Genomic DNA, 26,789 nt, shown 5'->3' with positions numbered 1-26,789 from the left:
ACCCATTTACTTATGCAGAGCAAGGAAAATAGATATGGGCAAGTTTCCCCATAATCTGAATAGTTTACTATGTGTGAGTACTTTTCATACCATTATTTTCCAATGCTCTGTTAGGATTTTTAATTAGGCTGTCTAGGAAAACTAAGGTTACATCTCATTCAAGAAGATTTCTGAACAGTGTCATACTTTTCTTCGGCAGCTTTTAAAGAGAATGAAGTGTTTCAACGATGCTCCTCAATTTTAACATACAGCTGAGCCACTAAAACACAGTTTGAGGTTATGTGGACATACAATATTTTTTTAGAAACTAAGAGCTCAGCTCTGAAACTAAATAGAAAATGCATTTGTATAAGCACATTAAGTAACAATAGTTAAGATTTATATAGCACTTACTAGCTACCAGGTACTATTAAACACTTTCATATACTGCATATTAACTTAGCCTCACAACAAATTGCTAAAGCGGGTACTATTACTAACACCCCATTAGATACATGGGGAAACAGAGGGAAAGGAAGATTAAGTAACTTGCTAAGGTCTCTCATCTGTAATTTAAATACAGTCATGTTCTTGGTCTGTACTTTTAACTGTTATATACTCTACCCCTCATGAAATGGTTTACGCATCGTATTTTCCAACAAGCGTACTCAATCAGAAGAAATCTTTCTTAAAGGCTGAAGGAAAGTGGCAGGATCTTTATCTGACTATATTAATGGGTGGAATATCCCTCAACCATAATTGATTCCTGGTAAGAAAAATGCTATACCAGTTACATAAAAAATGTGTTTATTATGCAGGAAAACAATTTTTTCCCTAGTGACAGGGCTCCAAATCCACTCTCCCTTAAAGGGATTGAAACTTGTCCATAAGCTTTTATATCCTTTGATACAACAAAAATTTATACAAGGACAGGCTATCTGTCCTTATCCCCCACCGCCTTTTAGAAAGTTTGCCTCTCTCTCCCTCTCCCTCTCCCTCTCCCTCTCTCTCTCTCTCTCTCTCTCACACACACACACACACACACACACACAGATTCTAGTATCTGCAGGACTAGAAAGGATGTGATGGTTCCAAGTGCAAAAAAATAAAAAGAGATAGGTCCTTTTCATTTGCTTGTTTGTTTTTTAGAGAGAGGGGAAGGCAGGGAGGGATGAAGAGAGGGAGAGAAACATCTATCCATTGCCTCTCCCATGCCCCCACAACCCAGGCATGTACCCTGACCATGAACCGGGGACCTTTGGTCCCCGGTCTGGTGCTGAATCCACTGAGCCACAGCAACCAACCAGGGCTGGATCCTCTTTTTTGTAATCCCTCCTAACCTAACCATTCAACTGTAAATAAAAAATTAGATTCAATAAAATGTAGGAAATAAGGATTACATGGGTGGGCACAGCAGCAAACTACAGGTTACTGAAAAGAATGTGTGAATGGGAATGGGCTTTCCCAAAATGCTTGCAGTGCTTCTGAATCCCCTTTCCTCTCCCCTGAGTGATGAGTCATTAAAGGGATCAAACTCTTCTGAATGGAAAGGACAGTACTGGCTATTTAGTCTAACCATATACCTACAGTCTGAATCTCTTATATGACATGCTCTTGTGGTTAGCAAATGTTAACAACTCAAGACACAGTTCAATTTCATTGTTAAATGGAGTTCTGACACTGCATCAGTTTTTCTTTCTATTGGTTCCACTTTTTTCTATTTGTATCATCTACCCTCTGGTTCAATGCCTGTAATACCTAAAATCACATAGAAGTCAAATCTTCCTTTTCCGTAAGTGACAAACCTCTAAGTTATTTGAAGGCTGGCCATCACTGCTAATTTTCACACCACTTTTTTGGTTCCAAGCCGATCGCCAGTCTCTACCCTTTTGTCCCTCCAACCAAGATTTTGAATTCCTTGACCAGCTTATGTTTTTCTCTCTACCTGCTCCCTTGCTCAAAGTGTCACTAAATAGAACCAAACACAAATACTCAAGTGGGGTCTGCAAGGAATGTACCTGACTTTCATTCAATAGATTATCTGTTGCTGAATGAAAGAGCAACATACCTCTCTTATCCTGATCAACTATGTTTCCATTAATAACACACTAAGGAACACAGGAGCACTTTTGTCAACCACATTTTACTACTGACTGAGGTAGCATCATTTAAAACCCATAAATCTTCTTCATACATAACCTGGAAATATGTCCTCACATAGTTGTGCTCTGAAGCTCATATTAGGAATCTTGTAAAAATGTATCTACTTACAGGTATACTGTGGAGCTAAAAATATATAGTGTTTAGAGTGGTACATGGTGGCTAGCAAGTGGTATAAAATTTATAATTTCAACCCATGATTTCAGATTGTACGAATTTTTTGAATTCGGAATATAGCACACAGTGTTAAAATTTCATGACCATCAGCAAATGTGACAGGCATGTTATTAATCCAAGTGCTGATAAAAATGTTGAACAGGGCTAGGTAGAGAAGAACCATGTGCAACATAACTATCATCTCCACATTTGATTTTAATTTAAGTATTTTATCTTTCAGGGGTCCACTAGGATGCTAGGAGAATGCAAAAGAAGGCTACAGGCCCCATTTAAGGTGGTACTTGGGGCAGATCCAGAACCGAGGATGAACTCAGGGTGCGTATGATTGCTGATTTCACAGAAACACTCGAGAAGGCAGAAGAAAAGCATTCCTCTTGGAAAACTGTTCTAATGATGTAGGAACTATACCATTACCTGAAATTTTCTGGCCACTAACATTGGTAATAAATGCTTTTTGAGATGCTGGTAATTACAATATATCACTTGTCAATAACTTTGCTCTATAAAATTATCAAAGGACAAAGATGCCTCTAAAAAACTACATAGTATTCACAAATTTGAAAACCACCTATTCATTTTCAAAAGCAAATAGAAAAACCCTATTCAATCACATTAGCTCTTCCTATATGGGGAAAAACTACTGGTATATGTATTAATTTGCAAAGCAATAAAAAACATATAAAAATATGCTTCTGAAATCCCTAGATTTTTGCATATATAGTTCAGCCTACTAGAAGGATAAATTGTAAGACCTGCAATTAAGAATATTTTAGTTTATATCATTAAAAATTCTGAAGTACTCTTGAAAAAAATAATAGTGCTACGATTTTCTGACACATAGTAAAGTGTCTGCATAACGGGATGTCACTCAAGTGTCAACCGTGCTTTCCCCTGACTTACCACTCACAATGAAGATTATTGCAATTTTTTTCCTGCATTTTCCTGCATGTGGTCAATATAACATAATTTAGGTTTCACTGATAATTAGGAGATATAAACCCTAAACAGCTAAGCTGTCCAACATAGTAGCCACTAGCTATATTTGGTTACTTAAAATTAATATTTAATTTAAAAATCAAATGAATCAGTTCTTCAGCTGCATTGCACATTTCAAGTGCTCAGCAGCCCGATGTGGCTAGTAGCTACCACACAGAACAACACAGAACATTTTTATCATCACAGAAAGCTCTACTAGACAGCGCTGCCCTAGAGGATTAGGTCAAATGGAGGCAGGAAACCCCTAAGGATCCTGTCGGGGACGAGAAGGTGCTCTGTCAGATCATTATATGGAGTCTGGGAAATGAGCATCCTTGTAGAACACTTCATTTTGTAAGTAAAAATAGCCTAGGGAAGGGGGAAATGTCAGGCTGCCTCGCTGCTTAAAGGAAATTGACACTTACCAATGACTTATGAACCAGGCACTGTGACAGCCAGATGCTTGTGACACAACAGGTACCATTGTTAGAACACCTCAATGTTATGTCATTTATGAGCCTATTTTATTGATTTCACAGATAAGTAAGCTGAGACCCAAGGTCAGTCTGTAGTAAAGCTAAGACTGAACCCCAGTTATAACTAGTCTCAACCTGTATTTTCTTCACTTTGTCTGTTGCCACAAAATTCCCACAAAATTCCTTGTAACTAAGACACCAGATAAAATTGCCCATCACTGACTTCTATCAAGCTATGAAAAAGATTCTAAGAGTTCTGGTCATAAAACTACATAGATGCTTAATCTAATTCCTAGTGAGATCCATTAAACTCTGATGTGCCAGGTCTCGCCCCAGAGGCGAACCTTAATATTCATCCATGTCACTTTCCAAATGAAAGAAACTACCTAGAGTAATAGAAACATTTCTTTACCAGGAACTAGGACTTCAAATGTAACAGCACAGCTTTGAATACAGAAAACTTTAGGGACCATAATGAAAAAAAAAAAAAAAGAACATAAACCAGCTGTTTTTTCTTTCTTCTTTTAAAAATCTTTTTGCAAAAAGAACCAAACTACAAAAGGAAAACATGCATAGTTTCGATGCCTGCCATCGGGTAACATACTCCTTGAGGTCAAATACTGTTAAGTTTTATGAAGTTTATTATTTGTTTACACTAAATCCAACTGCTCTGAATACAGCATATTATTCACCATTTGTAAACACCACAGAAACTAAAATCATATATCAACACACTGCAAAATATTTCTGTTCTACAAACAATTTAAATACCAATCCCTGGTCTTTCTCACAGTGCAAGACTAGCAGCCATAGTGTATATATAACCAGCACTTGACCTTTTTTGTGAAGCCCCTAAGTCACATAAAGAAATATAAGTAACTCTAAACCACAACTAAACAAATTTCAGTGACCAAAAACATGAGATTAAAAACACAAGCCAGAATCTACATTGTACCAAGTGACTTGTTTTTAATTCTGAGTGTATATTCTGTTCAGTTTCTAATTAACTTAGGATATTTAAACACCAGAGTAAAAATAGTTGGCACAGTTCTAAAGTTAAGGGTGCTTTGCATATAAAATCACTTAGGATTTCTTTTACTCTTGAAGAAAACTGTCATCCCTTCAAGTTACACAATGCAGGACAGCAGTAGTGGCAGTAGCGGTAGCAATCCAAAGAATCCCTGCAAAAGCCCAGAACTCACAGAACCAAGAAGACATGGCTGAAATAGCCCAAGATGCCTACACATAAAAATCTTCTAAATAAAAGTATAGGAAACACCTCCTATAAGTTTCTTCGTTCTTTTGGGTTGGCCAAAAAGTTTGGGTTTTTTTTCCCCATAAGATGGCTCTAGTTGCACTTGGCGGTCTTTAATTTCATTTCTTAGCAATTTCATAGCAATTTTGTTAGATTGTATTGTGACAGCTGTCAAACCAGTGTGCATTTTTTAAAAAACTTATTGGTGAAATTTTGCATAGCCATTTTAGTATTGAAGATGGAAGAAAATATGCAACATTTTCAACATATGATGCTTTATTATTTTAAGAAAGGTAAAAATGCAACTGAAACACAAGCAGGAAGATTTTGCAGTGTACAGAGAAGGTGCTGTGACTGATCAAACACGCAAAAGTGGCCTGTGCAGTTTTGTGCTGGGGATTTCTCCTTGGACAATGCTCCATGGTCAGTAGGACCAACTGAAGTTGACAGCAATCAAAACAACACATTAAGAATATATACTAAGGCGGGGGAGAATGGTGGGGGAGGGAGTGTGCGGGTGGAGGGGAATGAAGGGGGGGAATAGAACAACTGTAATGGTATAATCAATAAAATATATTTTTTTAAAAAAGAATAATCAACGTTTAAACCACGCAGAAGATAGCCAACATACTCAAAATATTCAAATCAATCAAGATATAGGTAAAAATAAAAAATGTAACTTTTATTCTATGGAAAAAACTAAATGGATGTTTTGGCCAACCCAGTATTAAACTAAAAATGTTTACTATCCAAAATTTTACTTGTTACATTTCAATTCAGATAACTTCATTTTACAAAGAAGAAAAAGTATATAGGTTTTACATTACTAAATTGTATAATAGCAATTATCTCCAAATAGCTTACTTAAATGACAGTAAATACTTCTTTCGTTGAAAGACTGAAGGATCAATTGTTATTAAGCATCCACAAAATGTTATAAATTTACTATTGGACTTTAGAAACATTAATCATTGGAAACATTACCCAGCACCAATTATTTTGTTAATAATAAAAAGAGATCAAAGTGTAAAAGGATATATAATCAGAAAGGGAGCCACTGATAAATAATGTAATAAAGGAGAAATGAGAAATCTATTCACTAATTCTAACTACTCAAGGCTAACTCTAATTCTAATTTGATTTAATTCTTTCTGGCCAAAGCAAACAACCATAGATGAAAAAAGCATTTCTGCCTTCAACTCCAACTTTAATCTTAAGCACAACAAATCAAAAATATACCAGGACATAAGTGTTTCCTCTTTAAAAATGTATTCTCTGTGTATCAAAGTTTGTTTTTCACTACACTGCTTTCATTAACTAACTCTCTACATTCTGCTTTGTATTATGAGTATTTTCTCCATCAATCTCTCAGGGTTTGAATCTCTACCTCACTTTTGATCTGAGGAGAAAATTCTCTTAAATATAGACTTCAGACAGTGAGTCTCAAATAGTAAACAGTATCACACTTCCATAGGGGGTATTTGGAAATGCATGAAGGTGTGTTTTGTTTAATTGTCACTGGGGGAATTCTACTTGGATTTAGAGGCCAGGGGTTGCTAAATAAACTGCAATTACAGAGCCGTTTTTCATAAGTGGTTATCCCACTGAACACACCCATATCTATTTCACAGTGAAACAAACCAAACTGGCCACTACACTCATGGATACAGAACAGCAAGCTTTTCCTAACAATTTACGCACTGCCACACCACAGCACTGGTCCAGCTGCCTCTGCTCAGCGTGGGCACTTCAAGTTCTTCCTCTATTTCTCTAAGGTAACTACTGCTGCTGCCTGAACCAACATTACACATTTCCTTTTCAGTAAATTCTCTGTGTTATATTATAAAAAATCTTAACTTATGTTTATGAAGGAAGTATGCCACAGTAAAAAGCAGTCAGCTACCTGAAGTTTTAGTATCCAAAAACAATGCTCTGGGTTCTTTCTCCATCTCAAGAACCATCTTCAAAGGACTAGTGTTGGAAAGTAATTACTTTTCTTGCTAAATAGTAAGTATTTACATGTGTACAGTTCTATTTTTTTACTAGTTGAAACATGCCATAATTTCACAAGCATCATCCTACAGCTAAATGAAAAAACAATGTTCCAATACTTAGAGTTATATTACATGTGAAAAATTTCTTCACAACTGAAATCATCCTTTTCTTGCAGAAAATCCTTGATGTTTTCTTTTATTTTTAGAAATAAAGAAAGACAAAATGTACCATAAGCCTGCGAACCAAAAGATCGCGGTTGGATTCCCAGTCAGGGCACATGCCTGGGTTGCAGGCTAGTTCCCTGTAGGGGCCAGTTCCAAGCAGGGGATGCATGAGAAGCAACCACACATTGATATTTCTCTCCTTCTCTCCTTCCCTTCCTTTCTAAAATTAGTAAATAAAAATAAAAATAAATGTACTATAAGCCTTTAAGCATAGAATAAAGTTTAAAAAATACATTTCCCCAAGTCTGACTATGTATAAAGGCTTAAACACAATAACCCTAAACTTGAGGGTCAGTGCTATTGAACAGAAATTACACAAACATCTAACCTTGTATCAGGGAGCTCGACGATCACTTTTATGAACCAACAGTTTCTTTTTACTCTGCTTTTTGAGCAGAGATCTCCCAGGTTTCTCTGGCAGGAGTATCTGGCTTGATCACTGACTAAAATTTAAACCTTGGTTCTATGGCACTTGATTAATTTTTTTAAATTATAAGCAATCTTTTCACCTAAGAGGTTATCTTTCTTATTAATTATTAGTCATTTTACTCCTAGATTCTTAGTGCATGTCAAACACACTGCTAATTATTTTATTTGCATTATCTCATTTACTTTTCACATCAGTCCTGAGATGGTATTAATACTGCCCCCATTTTACAGATGGGAAAACCGAGGCTTAGAACAGTGAATAACTTACCCAAGAGCACACATTTAATAAGGAAGAGTCAAACGGAGGCCTAGCTAATGCCAAAGTCTAAGTTCTCAAAGTACTACAACAATATCTCGATACCAGAATATACCCCCGAGTTTTATAGCAAATCCAAAGAACTGCCAGCCACTTCACACAACCACCTGAGTTCTCCCGCAAAATGTCTTTAACACGTTAGAATTTGCTTCACTTTACATCCTATGGATTGGATAGACTGTGTTTTGAGAAACAAAGCCTTATAGTCAAACACTGTTAGACAATGAAATCCTTCAATTAACAACACCCATTTACTCAGTAAAATAAATGCTAAGTATGACACCACAGCTAAATAAACACTGGTAAACCGCTTTCCTTTTATTAAACTGCATTGTGTTGCATAACTACACTAAAAATAGCTACCAGATATTGACCACATACTTTGTGTCAAATGACTTAAGTATATTATCCCTAACGTAGAAGGTATCTATCCCCATTTTACATATAAGGGAGCTGAGGCTCAGAAAAAGGTTTGCTTCACTCAGCCAATTACACAGGAAGCCAGATCTACCGGGTTCTACAGCCCGAGGGGCTCTTTCCGCGACAGCAGAAGAGAGTGTTTCGGAACACTCCATAAAACTCCATAAAACACTCCATAAAAAACTATTTCGGGGGAAAAGGCCCTGCAAGTCTTTTTCTTTCTCTCAAACCACACCCTGTAGGTATTCTGCTAAATAAATTAGTGTCAGCATTTACTTTTTTAAAATTTTAATTCATACAATTACTTCATTAAAAAACCAATAGGCTAAAAATATTAAAATTAATTAAAGTATCTAGTTTCAATATGTTTTAAGAATAAAAATAATTCTATGTAGCAAATGAGTGTACATTACTGTTAATTTGTTATTAGGCCTAGGTTAGTAACTGAGATTAAGTGGTTTTAGAAATACTAATGTTATTTTATACACATCAATACAAGTTATGTCAGAATGTTAATAGAAAACCCTTAGAATGGTGCCTGTTCCATTCAGTTAACATTAAACTTAATCCACAAAGTCTATGAGTGTTTAGTATCTCCAAAATGTAGTATCTTCAAGGTTCTCTAAAATTAGAGCAATTATTTTGGGGAAAGAAAAATTACTAATTTCTCAATTGTGCAGTCAACAGAAGCAACTGGGTTTGTTAATAACAAAATGCTGTGAAATAAGGACTAAAAGAACTGAATTACACAGATTGAAGCTACTCTGGAAGACAGTAGCTTGAACGGTTCCGTGGAATGGCAGCATTCTAAGAGTCAGCAGCTACTAAAGCCCCCACCTATTAGTTGAAGATGATAGTGAAGGGGCAAGGGTACAGTACCTGATGATGGGCAGGTCGAGGCCCCGCTGCAAACTGAGAAAAGGAGGGAAAACAAACACAAAAGGAAAGGCACAAAGAGTCAGAAACACCACAACAAAAACCAAAATGTCACACAATATGCCAAAAGAAAAAAAAAAACCCACAAGAAAAAAAAAAACACAAACAGTCAAAGCTTTGCTGCAGGACAGTGACAGACAGGTACTAAGATTCAACAGGTTAACGCCACTACCGGAAACAGTTTGCCATTTATCAGCTGGGAGAGAAACAGCTAAGCTGTTAGGCATGAGTAAGGGTGATCCTCCAACAGGAAAAAAAAAAAGCTAAATTTTTTGAAATACTGAGTGGCTATATTAAAACAAATGTATGAAAAGTCAAGTGTGCTTATGCAACTGATACAGCTGGAGGGAGAAAGAAATGCTTTTACATTACAAGAAATACCAGGAGGTAATAGTACTGTCCAATGGGAAATAAAGAATGTAACAGGATTGATGTCAAATTTACTTAAGTTAAATGGGGTATCTCAAAGATGAAATAGAAGTTTTAATAGCTTCCTTTACTTCTTGGAGCTAAAGAATAAAATTTTATTCATATATTTATGTATTATATTACATTAAATGTTTATAATCTATATATTTATATATAATCTAGATATATAATCTATAAATATATATAATTACATGTTTAAATTCAATTAACTAGTGAAATCTAATACCAGGCATTTCAAAACAAACAGCTAATGAAGAACATTGCTCTCTAACACGATTAATTGGAGTTGTACTACATAAGCTCAAGAAGAAAAAGGAGTGAAAGAAGTCAGATCTCTCACTCACTGTTTAAACACAACACCAAAACACTGCATGTATGTACCTACTGCTACCTGATACTGAGAATAAATGTGAAAGAAAACGCAACTTCTCAGCCAACTCACTGAGTGCTTGAAAACAGATAATATGTGATTCCACTCTTAATTTCCCTAGCTTAGAATGGAAGAAAAGGCTTATTCAGCCATAATATTTTACTTAAATACTAAACCTCTAAGATCAAATCATTCTTCATCAGGGCAAAACTGGGTTTCTAAAGTGATTCTTACTAAAAAGGATGGAAAAATACTAGGGTACCTACTGTTATGTACTGGCTACTAATATACTAACTATTGTAATGTTACCCACCCTCTTTGAGAGTGAAAAGAAAATACTTAGAAAGCAGTTTCTGAATGCAAACCATACTGGGTTCTAATTTAACACATGCAAGGAGCTAAAATGTATTTCTTCAGTCATGTTATTTCCTATGGAACCTTCTGTCATTTCGTCATTACAGGGGAACTGAACTGAAGCTTAAGTAAGAAACAATCCTCTATACCCAGACATTAGTTATCTGCAATAGTATTTGCAAGAGATTAATAATGATTTCCTCGATTATCATTATTTCATATAAATATATTTTAAAAAATTACAGTGAAGCACATGCCACAATATAAGAAATACCTAAAAATAGCTGCATCAAGAATTCACCCTCAGAAGCTAAAATGTCACCTATTACTCAGATAATGAAAAGCACCTGAACGTATTTTTAAGTTATTCAGCATAACTTGATGAGTTCTCTATGACCTATATGAGTAGGATGTGTTAAGCCATCTATTATATTTGCTAACCATTGTAAAAATAGTTTTCAGAGTGCTGGTAACAGCCGCTTTAGTTCTTGCAGAACATTTTCTCTTCAAAGAAACTAACGTCTATACATTTTAGTTTTCCAATTATGAAAATAGAGCATACCTCTACTAGGAATATAAACTTTCAAGAATAGGCACCACCACCCATGTGGTATGAAAGTAGGGGGTGGAAGTGAGATGTTTCTTCATGACACTTTTGAAGAAAAACAAAAGAGAGCGGCCATGTTAAAAAATTAACTAGAGTACAGCAGTACCTGTCTTATCACTGTTCCACAGAAAGGTTCCCACTTCTAAAGCACTAAAATTAAAGTTAAAACTTTATATTTTTCAAATGTTCCAGTAAGAAAGAACTTTCTATGAGCAAAAGGAGTACCTTATAAAATCATACATATAATTTTTAAAAACCACAATTTCAGTTAGTGGAAAAGTACCCTAGTCTATTTTGCACTAGTCACCATTGGCTATTGAGTTTTTTATTTGAAATGACAATAGTCTTAATCCTATGGGTAACTGTAAGCAACAGAACAAACTGTAGTCGCTGCTGGCTCATATGAAAAATAGAAACTTTTTTCTTTTTCTTTTTTTGAAGAGGGGTCTTTAAGATGGTGAGGACTGTAGATATTAGGAAAAGCAGCCTTCTGTGAACTTGGATCCAATGTTAATGCCACCCACCCACCCACTCATTAACTATTCTGTGCATCGTTGGTAACTGGGCATGGCCAACATAACGCTGACGTAACTCTGGCACTTCGCACCACAAAATCACTAAAGCAACAGGTTACTGCAAAAGCCAAACTGTCCAGCTCTCCCAATTACGCATCAACTGCTTCGCTATTTTGGAGGCTATTTAAAAATAAACTACTGTTTAAAGAATTCCAGTAAACCAGAAAAATAGAACAGATAAATAGCATATCACTATTTTTTTTTACTTTTAAACAAGATTTTCAAAAATATAAATTTAACTAAGATATTAACAAGTACCAAATAGAAACACAGGCACAAGGATAACCTAAAGGAGGGAAGGGGGTGGGGGACCCTTGAAGCCAGTTGGATTGCAAAGGCAGCTGTCCAGGGAAGAACAGAAGAACCTAAACTGTGCAATTGCCAATGGCCCATTAATGCAGAAATAGAATGGAGTAAGCTTTAGCTGCTCTACAAAGCCATGGGAAGGGTCCCTTCCTTGGTGCAACAGCTTACCTCTCCTCACCAGTTGGGATAGCTATGGGATGGATGAGACTAGACTATGGCAACTCGGGATGTAAAAAGAAAATGCAATCTGCCAAATTTTGTATCCCAAACTTAACCCACCCAGCACCAACACAAATGAAATAAAGAAAACTGGACCCAAAACAACAAGCAAGAGTAGTCTGGGGTCTGCTAGTCTTGCACTTGTTTTGGGGTATGTAATGGGATGTTATGGGTGTAGTTTTTAGTAATGGGGGTGGGTAATGGTCACTAGCAGAGCGGATGGCAAAATTGCAGAGGATAGTATCTGAAGAGTTTATGACCACAGAAAAATGGCTGACAACTACAGACAATTTCCCCCTTGATATTTGATTACAAAATGGAAAGAGGGAGAAAAAGCAGCCTTTAAATTTGCCTTTTAAAATCAAATTTATCTGAACAAATATCCCTCTTCAAGTTTAAAATAAAGAAAAATCTAATCCCCAAATCACTCCTGTCTAATTCCCAATAGAGAAGACCCACCCAATTTGTTACTCTTTTCCCCACTAGACCTGGCAGAGACTGCCATGCTAGATTAGACTTTCAGAGAGGAAGTAATCAATGCATTTCTGTTCATCAGCCAATAAATGGATGTGGTCAAAAATAATGAGTGCCAGAGGCACCACTGCCTGCAAGAAGTACAGTTTGTTATATTGCTTACAATGCAGTATTTTATCCAGCCTCTTCCAGCCAAGGACCTGTAAACGGGAGTCTGTTCCAAAACCTTCCTCCTCTTCCAGTTGTCTGTGCAATGTATTGGCACTGTTCTGCTGGGCTGTCAAAAAAACTGGTTTAGAGATGCAGCTCTTCAGTCAGGTTTTGCGCCAGTTCTAACCATGTAAATTTAAATCTTTTTTCCCCAATATTATAAAAGGGGGGTTAGGGATAAAGAGGGCCACAGAATTCTTTGCAATCACAGCTTACCACAATGTTCCATGTATAATGATTAGAACCCGGGCCTATCTAAATTATAAATTAAACTCCTGAGATCTCAGGCCCACTCCAAGGAGTCAAGTGTCCACATGCTCAAAGCACTCTCAGAACAAAGCTTGCATCAGACATCTTGTTGACCATTTCAGCAAAAAACAAACAAAAAAACCCCCAAAACAAAAAAGAGACAAGCAAACAAGCAACTAGGACCAAAGTCCCACCTCTTTAGAAAGGTTCCTCCACCCCCGGGGGAGAACCAGGATCTAAGAACAGATATTGGAGAAGAGGGCAATACGGAAAAGGAAGACAGAAAGAGGGTAAGAAAGAGATTACATTCTGGTGCAGTCTGTGCTCTCCTAGTTCTTTGTGCAATTCTTTCATACATTTCCACATTCCTAAATTCATGCAAAAACTAAATGAACAGAAGCTAAATGCAATGAAATATTCCTGTACAGGCAAAAAAAGCAGGGGTGGGGAATCAAAATAAGATCCCTGTATTCTGAGGAAAACAGAAGCTGAGGTACAAGTAGGGATGAGAGAGACAATGTGTGACGTTGCAGAAGCACCTTCTAGCAAAAACTAATCATGCAAGGCAGGGAACGACGCTTTAAGGAACAGCTGAAGCCACTGTATTCTTTTGGGAAACAAAAGGATGAACTCTGGGTAAATTCGGTCTTTGCAATTCTTGTTGCAATCCATGTAAAGGATGAGCAAGGAGGATGACAGCATTTACATTCGTACAAGAATTTATCTACCATTTAAAAAAATGAATACATCATCAGTGTATATCATGCATTTGTCCGCACTACCAAATGGTTTGAACTGTTCTAATACCACCAGTCCTGAAGTCCTTCACAAACCGATGGAATCTGAGTCTAATCAGTGAAATTTCTTTTAATTTTAAAATCATTGTGCTCTAATCTTCTTCTGAATTTTGAACAGCACAACTAACAAATTAAGAACTAAAATAAACCTGAATGCAACTAAAATTTTTTATAAAAATCATGCCACTGAAAAATAAAAGAGGTTCCATTTCTTCTTTTTCTTAATAACTCTAAATTATTCACATAGCAAAGAGTCTGAAAAATACAAAGCTAACCAATATAATAATATTAGTAATAATAACAACAACAATAATAAACTGTCTTTGGAACAAATTTCCAAAATCAAGTAAAAATATTAGCCAAAAAAATGCAAGCTACTACAAATACAATCTTAGTAGGAGAATATTACCTAGAACAAGCTTCACTTACTTACCGGAGAACGGGTTTGAGGTTGCGAATTCATTGTCTGAGGGGCTTGAGGGTATACCAACGTGGTTGGACCTGCATTCTGTCCAGAGGGATAAGGGGTCTGTCAAAGAATGGCAAAAACAATATCATACTGTGAATAAATGTGGCATGATAACTCAAGTTCAAAGTACTTTAAAAAGTTTATATTAGTATCTACTAATGTAGTTTACAGATCTACTTTTTAAACTGATAAGACAGATCTACTTTTTAAACTCATCTTTATGACAATATCCAACAATCCAAATGCAGCATTTTTAGGGGTTACCTTAAACCTCCTGATACATCTGGGTGCAATTACTTGATACATGAGTATAAATACCACTCACTGTCACAAGGATTTTTTTAATTTGGGGTCTAACATTGAAGTCTAAATCATTATGAATTTATCCTTGTGTGTGTTGTAAGAAAACGGTCTATTTTCATTTTACTGCACATATCCGTCTGATTTTCCCAACATCGTTTATTGAATAAACTATCTTTATCCCACTGGGTGTGCTTGCTTCCTCTGTCCAATGTTAATAGACTATACAGATGTGGGTTTATTTCTGGGTTCTCTGTTGTGTTCCACTGATGTATGTGTCTGCTTTTATGCCAGTACCAGGCTGTTTTGATTACTATGGCCTTACAGAGTATAGTTTGATTTTACGTAGCATGATTCCAATTTTGCTCTTCTTTCTTAGGATAGCTGTTGCTACCCTTTTGTGGTTCCATATAAATTTTTGAAATATTTGTTCTAATTCTGTGAAATATGTCTTTAGAATCTTGATAGGAATTGCATCGAATCTACAGACTGCTTTAAGTAGTATAGACATTTTAATTATGTTAATTCTTCCTGTCCATGAATATAGTATGTGCTTCCACTTATTTGTATCTTCTTCAATTTCTTCTTCAGTGTCCTATCATTTTCCAAGTACAGGTCTTTTACCTCCTTGGTTAGGTTTACTCCTAGGCATTTTATTCTTTTTGAAGCAATTGTGAATGGGACTGTTTTCTTAATTTCCCTTTCTATTACTTCATTATCGGTATATAAAAAGTACAATTGAATTTGGGACAATTAATTTTGTATCCTGATATTTTGCTGAAGATTCATTTACCAGTTCTAGTAGTTTCTTGGTGGAATCTTTACACCACCTTGGTGGAATCTTGAGTTCTCTAAGTACAGTATCATGTCATCTTCAAATAAAGATAGTTTTAGTTCTTCCTTTCCAATTTTGATGACTTTTATTTCTTTTTCTTGTCTGACTGCTTTGGCTTGGACTTCCAGTACTATGTTGAATAAGAAAAGCAGACATCCCTGTCTTGTTCCCTTTGGTACTACTTATAATTTAAATTGCATGTATGCCAAAAGCTGATTCATGCTCTGTAGTTTCATCTAAATGCAAAGCATAGTATGTGATGACAACCACACAATCACTTCCACACATGGAAGTGATTCCTCTTTTACAATATATCCTACCATGCCATTAAAAATAAGATTTTAATAAGAGCACTAATAAAGAATTTTGCTAATAGTTCACTTGGTTTTCTGCCGGAGCATTTTCCCACTGTGACTAGTTTTAGCTATTTCTTAGGAATGATGTGAATTGTATCTGTTGTTGCAAGGAGTGCAGCACCTATGAAAGATGCCTCTATGCTTTTCATCTCTTCTCTGCATTTAATGACATGATTAACCAAGTTTACTTGATTAAGTTATCCTGAAATAATTTGCTTAATATAGTAGGAGGCTTCACTGAAAAATACTGTAAAAACCTCAAATGGGAACATTCTATGAACATGTATCATCACATCAAATGCAGAGAACCATGGCTGTGTTCGTACTTTCTCTTTTTGGATACCTTCAAAGTTACTACAAAGATTTACTTCTCCAAGGGCATACACATGAATATTTTATATTTATACTGCTATCCAGTTCACAAATTTAAATGAGTTATAGACTTACATCCTCATTTTCATTATTACTTTTATGTTTCAATGAACCCTTGAGTCAATGATCCCTTTTTATTAACTGGGGAGGTGAAAAGACAACAGTAACAAAAACAACTAGCAAATAGTATTACCTGACAAACCGGGAACAGAATGCCAGTGAAGACAAGTCATTCAAAACAGCTCTTGTGCTACATACATTATCTTTATGTCCATACTAACTACATAAAAAACACTGATTTGGACAATTAAAGATAGAAATCTGAGGGTGAATTTCATTACAAGACAGAACACACCAACAAAGCACTCTGCCTCCAGATGTGATGATTTTCAAAATACTGACATGAAAAAAATTTACAAGGATTTTCGATTTTCATAATACAATAAAACAAACTTAAGCCAACAAAAATAACTGCAACAGAAAATATTTATATAGCTCTTACTATGTTTCAGGCACTACTCTAAGCACTTCTCATACAACTTAGAGAATAAAGGCTATCTCTCTTGTTTTAAGACTCTTCCTTCACCTTAAAGAAACACTGCCATAAAGACTAAAGTTCGATATTGAGCATGTGTGCACACACACAAATCTGACTGAAACAAACTAACACAACCTTCCAAAGAGATAGTAAGTAACAGTCACCAAATTTTAAATAAGCCTATCCCTTTGACTCCACAATTCCATTTCAATGAATTTACCCGATAGACACACTCACAAAGGGGGAGGGGGGAGGAGGGAGGAGGGCGGAGACACAAAAACCAATCTAAATTTCCACTTACAAGGGAGAGCTGAAGGTATGCTATCATATCCAATCAATGTAAGACTACAGTACAATGTTGGGGAAAATGGGGTAAATCTACACACACTGTCATGGAAATATATCTATAACATTAAGTGCCAGAAGCAACTGCAGAACTGTTGAGTATAAAAGCACTCCATTTTTGTAGGTTTTTAAAATATAGTATACTCATATGAGTATACTGTATACACATACTGTATACTCATAAACACCAAGCTAAAATGTCTTAGGAAGGTATGTAGCAGATATAACACTGGCTACTTAAGAGAAATGTGAATTGGAAGGGGAGAGAACAGCATATGACTGGTAAGTCTTATTTTATACACATCTGCATTTTATATCTTTCCTTTTTCTTGGATCTAAAGAATTACTTTATAATAAAACATAATGAAGATAGCCTGACCTTTAGCTTCCCCTTCGAGTGGTACAAAAAGGCAAAGCAAACCAGAAAATCCAGTAGGATGATTACGTTTTGCAAATTTCTAAATATTTTTGGAATACAAATGAAATGTCATCTCATAAATCACAATAAAAATTAAATCAAGAATATTTACTGAACTCTAACTTACGTGCTGTGGTCTATGTACACAAATGAAGCGAAGGATATACGGTTGCTGATTTTTTAACCTTCAGCAAGTTCACAATCTGAGGTTTCTGGTCAAGGTGGTGGCACAGGTAAATGCAGTTGGCACTTGCATCCTCCCACAACTACATCAAAAATACAGCTAAACTACAAAACCACCACCATTCAGAACTGCCTGAAATCTAGCTGAATGGAAGTCCTAAAACTAAGGATACACAGAAGCCACATAAAGACTAGTAGCAGGGACAGAGACACTGATGGGGTGGGTTCCACACCCAAGTGTGTGGCTGGAGGTAGAGGCCACTGTTCCTTTGATGAGCCCTTCCCCCAGCCTGCGGTCAGGCAGCATATCTAAGTCTCAATCAGCCTGGCTATCACTGTTCAACCTACCCTGGTAATTCCCTGAGACCCTGACATACCAACTTTCATGCCCACCAAAACAGTTACCAGTGGATTTTCCATACCAATGGCCTGTCTTGCCTCACATTTCAGACTTTCCTAAAATCTCTCAAACAAGCAGCATCTGGCTTTGGTTCACAGGTTGGCCTCATCTGGGAACCTCCAAGCCTAGCACAAATAGAGCCATCTGCACATCACTTTCTAGCTCACTCCACGTGGCCCCAGGCAGAACACACGCAGTGGCTGACTTTGCCCTGCACCTCCTGGGAGGCCCCAGAGCCAGTGCACAGGTGGACAGCTTCAGGCCACACTGAAGCACCACCCAACTACCTCCACAAGCAACACACTCAAAGGGCGGACTTAGTAGGCACCAGAGCCGCTAAAATAAGTCCTGCTCCATTGGGTGAGCCCCTGCATAGCTGATCCTCCATGGTGGTCAGAGATAGTCCCTGCAGCCACTCAGCATAAGGGTAAATCTGTCCCATTGACATGTCAACAGTAATCAAGACTCGACCACAGTGACCAGCTAGTGTGAATGGGAAGGCTTTGCCACTGGACCCTCCAGGACACCTACTGCATTAGGCCACTCTATCAAGCCCAGCAGACATGGCAGCTCTATCTAATACACAGAAACAAACACAGGGATGCTGCCAAAATGAGGAGACAAAGAAACATTCTCCAAATGAAACAACAGAGCAAAACTCCAGAAAAAGAACTACAAATAATGGAGACAAGCAATCTACCAGGTGCAGAGCTCAAAATACTGGCTACAAAGATGCTCAATGAACTTAGGGAAAAAGGAGACAAACTCAGAGCTTCAAACAGCATAAAAAAGAACATGGACTATAAAAAAGAACCAGTCAGGCAGGCCTGCGAACCACATGATCGCAGTTCGATTCCCAGTCGGGGCACATGTCTGGGTTGCAGGCCAGTTCCCAGCAGGGGACTCACGAGGGGCAACCATACATTGATATTTCTCTCCTTCTCTCCTTCCCTTCCTCTCTGAAGATAAATAAATAAAATCTTTAAAAAAAAAAAGAACCAGTAAGAAATGAATACACTAAAAAATCGAAGAATAATTTACAGGTAATCAACAGTACACTAGATGAAGCTAAGAATCAAAACAAGTATTTGGAATATAAGAAAGCAAAAAACACCCAATCAGAACATTTTTAAAAATCCAAAAAAATGAGGACACTGTAAGGATCCTCTGGGGCAACTTCAAGCATACCATAAACTGCATCACAGTGGTGCCCAAAGGAAAATAGGGAGAGCAAGAAATTAGAAACCTGTTTAAAATAAAGACAGAAAATTTCCCTAATGTGGTGAAGAAAAAAGACATACAAGTATAGGAAGCACAGAGTCCCAAACAAGATGAACTCAAAAAGGCCCACACAAGACACATAATTAAAAGGTTAAAGACAAAAAAAAGAGATTCCCTGGACCCTAGAGAATCTGGATCCTTTGGCTTCAAAGCAGCAAGAGAAAAGCAGTTAGTTACCTGCAAAGGAGCTCCTATAAGACTGCCAGATGATGCCCTGACCAGCTAACTCAGCCGGTTAGAGCACTGTCCTGATACATCAAGGTCACAGGTGTGTCCTCTGGCCAGGACACATACAAGAATCAACCAATGAATGCTTTAACAAGGGGAACAACAAATCAATGCTCCTCTCTCTCAAATCAATGAGCTTTTAAAAAATTTTTTTTGAAGACTGTCAGCTGATTTCTCAACAGAAACTTTGCAGGCCAGAAGAGACTGGGAAAAAATATTCAGAGTGATGAAAAGCAAGGACCTACAACCAAGATTATTCTATTGGCAAAGCTATCATTTAGAATAAAAAAAAAAAAAAACAGATAAAGGAGCTTCCTGGACAAGAAAAAGCTAAAGGATTTCATTATCACCAAACCAGTATTACATGAAATGTTAAAGAAGATAAAAATATGAATAATAAAATGACAACAAACACTTGCTTACTAACAACTGAATCTAAAATGCAAAAGAACATGCAAAATAGAAACATTCAAAAATACAAAGAACATTTTGACAGCTGTCAGATGGGAGGTGGGTTGGGGAGATGGGTGAAAAAGGTAAAGGGATTAAGAAGTAAAAACTGGTTGTTACAGAACAGTCATGGCAATATACACCTTAGGGAATACAATCAACAATAGTCTAACAGCTATGTCTGGTGTCAGACGGGTATGAGATTTATTGGGATGACCACTTAGTAAGTTATATAACATCTAATTACTGGGGGAACACCTGAAACGAATATGATAATGTATGTCAACTGTAATTAAAAATGACTTTTTAAAATGATTTAAAAAATGATTTTTAAAAACCCTGAAATCAACAACTTAACTTTTAAACCTTAAGGAACCAGAAAAAGAAGAAAAAAATTAAACTCAAAGCTATTAGAAGAAAGGAAATAACAAAGATTAGAGCAGATATGTTTAAAAATACAGAACAGAAAAATATGGGGGGAAAAATCAATGAAACCAAGATCAACAAAGGTGACGAGCCTTTACATAGACTAATAATAAAAGAGAAGATGCAACTAAAATAAAAAATCAACACTGAGGTATTTTTACTGATTTTACAGAAATAAAAAAAGATTATAAAGAGAATACTATACAACTGTATGTCAAAAATTTGACTTCCTAGATAAAATGGACAAATTCCTACAAATACACAGTGTACCAAGCCTGAATCACGAAAAAAAAACAGAAAAACTGAACAGACGTGAAACTAGAAAAAAGATTTAATTAGTAGCCAAAAACCAGTCAAACAGTTGGTCGGAAAGTTGTCCCATACACCAAAAAAGATTGTGCTGATTCAATTCCCCATCAGGGCACATACCTAGGGTTGAGTTCGACCTCCAGTCAGGACATGAATGGGAGACAACCTACTGATGTTTCTTTCTCACAATGATGTTTCTCTCTTCCTCCCTCTCTCTCTTAAAAATCAATAAACATATCCTTGGGTGAGGATTTTAAAAATTATGAAAAAAAAGAAAACATAATGGAAAAGTTTTATGATACTGGGTTTGGCAATGAATTTTTGGTTACGAAACCAATAGCACATGCAATAAAGGAAGGCATAAATAAACTGGACTGTATCAAAACTCACGTCTTGGCACGAAAGGACACAATACAGAGTGAAAAATAAATTCACAAAATTGAAAAAATATTTGTAGATCACATATCTGATAAGGGAGTGAATATGCAGAATATATCCTTAAATCCAACAATTCAACAACACAAAAAAACCACCCTAACTGAAAAATGGGGAAAGTTATTGAATACGTATTTCTCCAAGAAGGTACAAGTATAGACAATGAGCTCTCGAAAAGATGATCAACATCACTAACTACTGGGGAAATGGAAATCAAAATCACAATGATACACAATCTCATACCCACTAGGATAGCTACTAAAAAAAAATCACGGAAAATGACAGGTGTCTATGAGGGCGTGGAGAAAGTGGCGCCTTTGTGCATCATTGGCAGGAATGTAAGAATGGTGCAGCCACTATGAAAAACAGCATGACAGTTCCTCGAAACACTACAAATAGAATTATCTCATGGTCCATGAACTTGGCTTCTGGATATAAACCCAAATGAACTGAAAGCAGTGTCTCGAAGAGCTATTTGTACACCTGTGTTCATAGCAACATTATTCACAATAGTCAAAAGGTGGAAGCAATCGGTGTCCACTGAGAACGAATGGACAAACCAAGTGTAGTACATATACAGGGTTATAAGAAGAAAGTTAGTTCTGGCACATGCAACAATAGGAATGAACCTTAAAAATGTTATGCTAAGTGAAATAGGCCAGTCACAAGAAGACAAATTGTATGTAATTCCATTATGAGGTACCAGCGCTAGTCAAACAGGGAGAAAATAGAATGGTGGGGGCAGGGGAAGACAGGAAGTTATTTAATGGGCGCAGAGTTTCAGTGTTACAAGATGAAAAGAGAGGGACAGATGCTAGTGATGGTTGTACAACAATGTAGATGTACTTAATACCACTGAATTGTACATTTAACAAACGGTTAAGATAGTAAATTTTGTTATGTGTATTTTGCCACAATTAAAAATATTTAAGTATCAACACAGCATCTATCACAAAGTGACCATCAAGAAGTCGATTGCAACATTTATTAGACTTCACTGATTACTTGTCAGACCAATATGTACTTGCACATATATGCTTATCTCTTGTTAAATTTTAAGCACCACTTGATAAGAGACCTGTCTAAATACTGACAATTTGATGTGCTACTGTAATCCATTTGAAACTCATAGCTATACAAAACCATCAAACACAGATTTTTAAATCATTTAGCAGTCTGCAAAAATACAACATCTTTTATATATTTCAGTGAAGGGGGAAACCTAGTTCTTTTCTCTTTTATTTCCAAGGAAGGAGAGGGAGGAGGAGAACCAGATCCAGGCAAAACGTATATTTTCCTACTTTTCCCGGCAAGCGATGTTATTAGAAACAAAACCACTGCCTCCCCTCATCATCAAGAAACAGTACAAACGACTAGAAGGAACAAGCGACTCCTCTCCTACAGAGAGAAAACACTGCCTTCTGCATGTCGATTAGGGTTCAGTGGCGTATCAGGCACAGCTGCCAATCTGCCAAGAACTGAAAAATCACTTTCTTTTCCCCCAAATCTGAACTCACCACCTGTGGATTAGCTGAGTTTACATGAAATCATTTTCATCTTTGTTGTTCAGAACAAGACCGAATTACCATGGCTGAACCTTAGGTTTTCCAGACAATTTTAACACCAAGAATATTCAACTTGTTATTTATCTACTGGAATAAGGGCAGATGTGAGAGCACACAAGCCAGTGCAATTGTTGGAATTATTTTCAAATGGCGTTCAAGTCAGGTTCCATTTACATGCAGTGAATGAGAAGGTATGTACATTCAGATACCATTGCAGGTATATTAAATTCCTAATCACTGCACCAACTAAAAAGATGCCAAAAAAGAAATCCCAGCAAATATTCTAACAATGTAATATTAAATATAAAAAAATAAATTCTCTCATGTTTGCTTAGTTTTTGAAACAGAATAAAACAAATTAATACAGTACAATATTTACTTCATGCATGTCACTTTTTCATTAGCCATAAAAAGCTATGTATTTCCCACTTTATACACAGCATCAAGCACTATAATATAATTCTACGAACTACTTAGAATAATCAAATATTGCCATTTCACTAAACATTACTGAAAACAGAACCCTGACGTTTTATTTCTTCTTAATGAATGCAGTTTTCCTTTCCTTTTCAAAACAATCTCAGACAAGTTCATCTGCCGCATACGCTGCACCTTAGACAGCAAGAACACTCAAACGTCAAAAAGAATAAATCACAGTAATTCAGTGCTTCCCAGACCAGATTAAGACTATTAGGTACACTCAGGCTCCAAGTGCTTTCTCTTTCAGAATCAAACATATAAATAGGTACACAGGGCAACAATAATCCCATTTTAACACACCGAAAGACTCAGTTACAGTACACGGTGCCGCAAGGAGAGCAAATCAAGCAAATCAGGGTAAAACTATTACTATCATAATTAAATATTAACAAACTCCAGAAAATATACAGCAATAACATTTCCATTTCAAAAAGGCATTTGCTATAACCTCACAAAAAGGAAGAAAAGTTTCTGTGTAAAAATTTAGTACATAAAATACCTCAATGATGGTCCTGAAGCACCCCAAATGTGTATCTGTCCAGAATAGAAGCTAAAATGTAATAGTGCAGAGTTATTTTCTGTATAAATAGAAGGCTATCTTCTTTACCTAACTTTCTATATCAATACCAAAGCTTTCATCTTTATACTGAAAGAAGTGAAATAGTTTGATTGACGACATACTCAAAGTCATCTAGAGGGGAAAGCCTTTGTCGATGGGTATCCATTGTGATTTTTCTATCTTATGATGCTAAACGCAGTAAGAAAACAAACCCCCCTACAAACTATTTTTAGATCACCCCTGGGCTGGTTAAATAAACATTATGCTTGCTGTGTAACGTGACTCCCCTAGCACTCACTCTGCCGAGAATAAATAGACATCACGCACACTCAATCGCATGAGACAGGTTTAGAAAACAACTGAGTCACCCACCAATAATCTTCTTGCTCCCGGTAACTCTGGAATTTTCTGCCTCACCACAACACTTGGCTGCTTCTCCAGTTCCCACTAATGAGTTACAGCTCCATGAAACCTCTCCCTCAGTAACACCAACCAGTTGTATGATAAAGTTCATTTTAGGCATCAGATGGTTCTTCCCCTACCCAACCAACACACCAAGTGTTCATGACAATAAAAAATGTTGACAAGCAAAAACAGGAGGCTAAATGATTAGACCAGCAAACTTCCTATCTCAATAGGCCAGGTCTACTCTGGAGAGAAAAACACATCTCTCCAGTAAACCTGAAGGAGAAGGCAGTTACCACTGCACTGTCCATACAGCTTACGCTTTCCCTGGACATGACCAATACATCCCCTAGAATCCTTCCCTTCCCGCCCCACCAAAAAAAAAAAAAAAAAACAACCCTGAATGACATGGTCTATGTTCTTGACTTCTACACAAATAACAAGGCCTCAAAGCAAAGTTCCATCAGATTTTCTTCCCTTTGAGGATGTTAATTAGAAGTGTCACCAATGGAAAACATTAGGCATACAAAAACTTTTCACTCAAACTGGAATGAAATAAACCCCAAACCATACATTTTTTCAAATACAGCAATGAAAAAATCCTTTCTTTTCAGCTTCAACAGGAAGTACTGGAAAAAAGCTGAAAAAGACAAAGTTCTTGTGCTCAGGGATTTACAATTTACCTAACTCCACTGTAATAGAATTTAGAAAGTGTTGTAATAAGGAGCGTGAATAACACATCAAGAAGCAAAGCAAAAATTAACTAATTCTTCCTGGGAGGAGATACCCAGAGCCCCTAGAGGAAACAGTTCAAGGAGAGACAGATGGGTGAGTTGGCAGGTGGACGCACAAGAAGAAAGACTATATACATACAAAACAAAGAGTAAAAAGAGAAATGCAGAAGCACAAAGACCTGGAAAAGTAGGGCACCTCTGCTTGAACCCTAAATACATCAGGAATGCCCCAGCATAGAGATGGGTGAGGGTGAGTGAGGCCAAGGAATGAGATGAGAACCAGACTACAAAGATGTATCAAGGGAAGTAAGGACCATACCACCTTGAAAAGGACGGAAGATGTAGAACAAGGCAGCAATATCATTGGATTTGTTTATTTAAAAGAACTGCTACATAGTACCAAGCCCTGGAGAAGAGATCTGTGTCAGGGACACCGGGTAGTGAGCTGCTGGTAGTCTTAGGTACAGGACGAAAAGGGTCTTGTCTATCTACCACAGTGATTCTAGACAATGACACAAGATTCGAAATAATTAGTATATCAAAACAGCAGGACTTTCTTAGCAACTAAACACCAGAGGTAAGGAAGCTGAGGCTCCAAGGTTTGAGAGCTGGATAGATTAAGGACACTTACAGAATCAAAAATGACTGGACCCCAGGCCACCTCAAATGTTGTTCTCCAGCTATCATGGCCTTATGTATTTCCTTCAAATATACCAAGTTTATTTTCTCTTAAAGTCTTTGTATCAGCTATTTTTGCGGCTTTGGATGAAAAAGTGATAAATTCAACTGTACTATGAGCAGTTTTAACTGTCAAAGAAATCCCAATTACAAAAGTGCTAAGTACAACTGATCCTTGAACACAATTTGAACGAACAGGCCCCTTATACATGAAATTTTTAAAATAAATCCTGTAACTATATTTCTTCTTCCTTATGATTTTTAACAACATTTTCTTTTCTCTGGCTTTCGTTAAAAATACAGAATACAGAACACATACAAAATACGTGTTAATCCTTTGTTTATGTTATCAGTAAAGCTCCTAGTCAGCAGCAGACTAATGGTAGTTAAGTTTTGGGGAGTAAACAGTAATGTTTGGATTTTTGACTGCATGGGGCTTAAGAGTCAACTATAATTAGATATGTATTGAGCCAGGTCAACTACAGGGTGATCTGGGAATCAGCCACATAAAACAAACAGCCCTTGCAAGAGAGTGGATGAGATCACCTCAGGTATAAGACCAAGTAACAGAAAATTATTTGAAACAAACGTTCTTGACATAGACAAAGAAAAGGAATCTTTTTTAAAAATTTTGAAGCCCTGGCTGGCGTAGCTCAGTGGATTGAGCGCGGGCCTGCGAACCAGACGATCGCGGTTCGATTCCCAGTCAGGGCACATGCCTGGGTTGCAAACCGGTTCCTTGCAGGCTAACTACCAGCAGGGGATGCACAAAAGGCAACCATACATTGATGTTTCTCTCCCTCTCTCCTTCCCTTCCCCTCTAAAAATAAATAAATAAAAATCTTAAAAAATTTTGTTTACTACTTTCAGAGACAGGGAGAGATACAAAGGGAGAGAAACATCGATGTGCAAGGGAAACATCAGTTGGTTGCCTCTTGCACGCCCCCCAACTGGGGACGTAGCCCGCAGCCCAGGCATGTGCCCTGACTGGGACCTGAACTGGCAATCTTTTGGTGTGCAGGCCAGTGCTCAATCCACTGAGCCACACCAAGCCAGGCCTGAAAAATGAATCTTGAAAGTGGAAGGCTGGG

At 36.9% G+C, this 26,789-nt stretch overlaps 1 protein-coding gene across 1 annotated transcript in view; it reads right to left on the bottom strand.

Moving 5' to 3' along the window:
• The window catches only part of EIF4G3 (eukaryotic translation initiation factor 4 gamma 3), a 294,797-nt gene that overhangs the window by 138,864 nt on the left and 129,144 nt on the right, over nt 1-26,789 (bottom strand). The window contains exons 4-6 of the mRNA XM_037032698.1: nt 14,366-14,461; nt 12,840-12,953; nt 9,286-9,318 (exon numbers count right to left, since the gene is read on the bottom strand). Coding sequence (XP_036888593.1) covers nt 9,286-9,318; nt 12,840-12,953; nt 14,366-14,461 — 243 coding nt within the window. The remainder of the gene's footprint in view (nt 1-9,285; nt 9,319-12,839; nt 12,954-14,365; nt 14,462-26,789) is intronic.

The sequence above is a fragment of the Sturnira hondurensis genome, unplaced genomic scaffold (genome assembly GCF_014824575.4).
Source record: "Sturnira hondurensis isolate 20B ecotype Veracruz unplaced genomic scaffold, ASM1482457v3 Scaffold0021555, whole genome shotgun sequence".
Classification (NCBI taxonomy): Eukaryota; Metazoa; Chordata; class Mammalia; order Chiroptera; family Phyllostomidae; genus Sturnira; species Sturnira hondurensis.
This window is presented reverse-complemented; position numbering and strand designations above follow the sequence as displayed.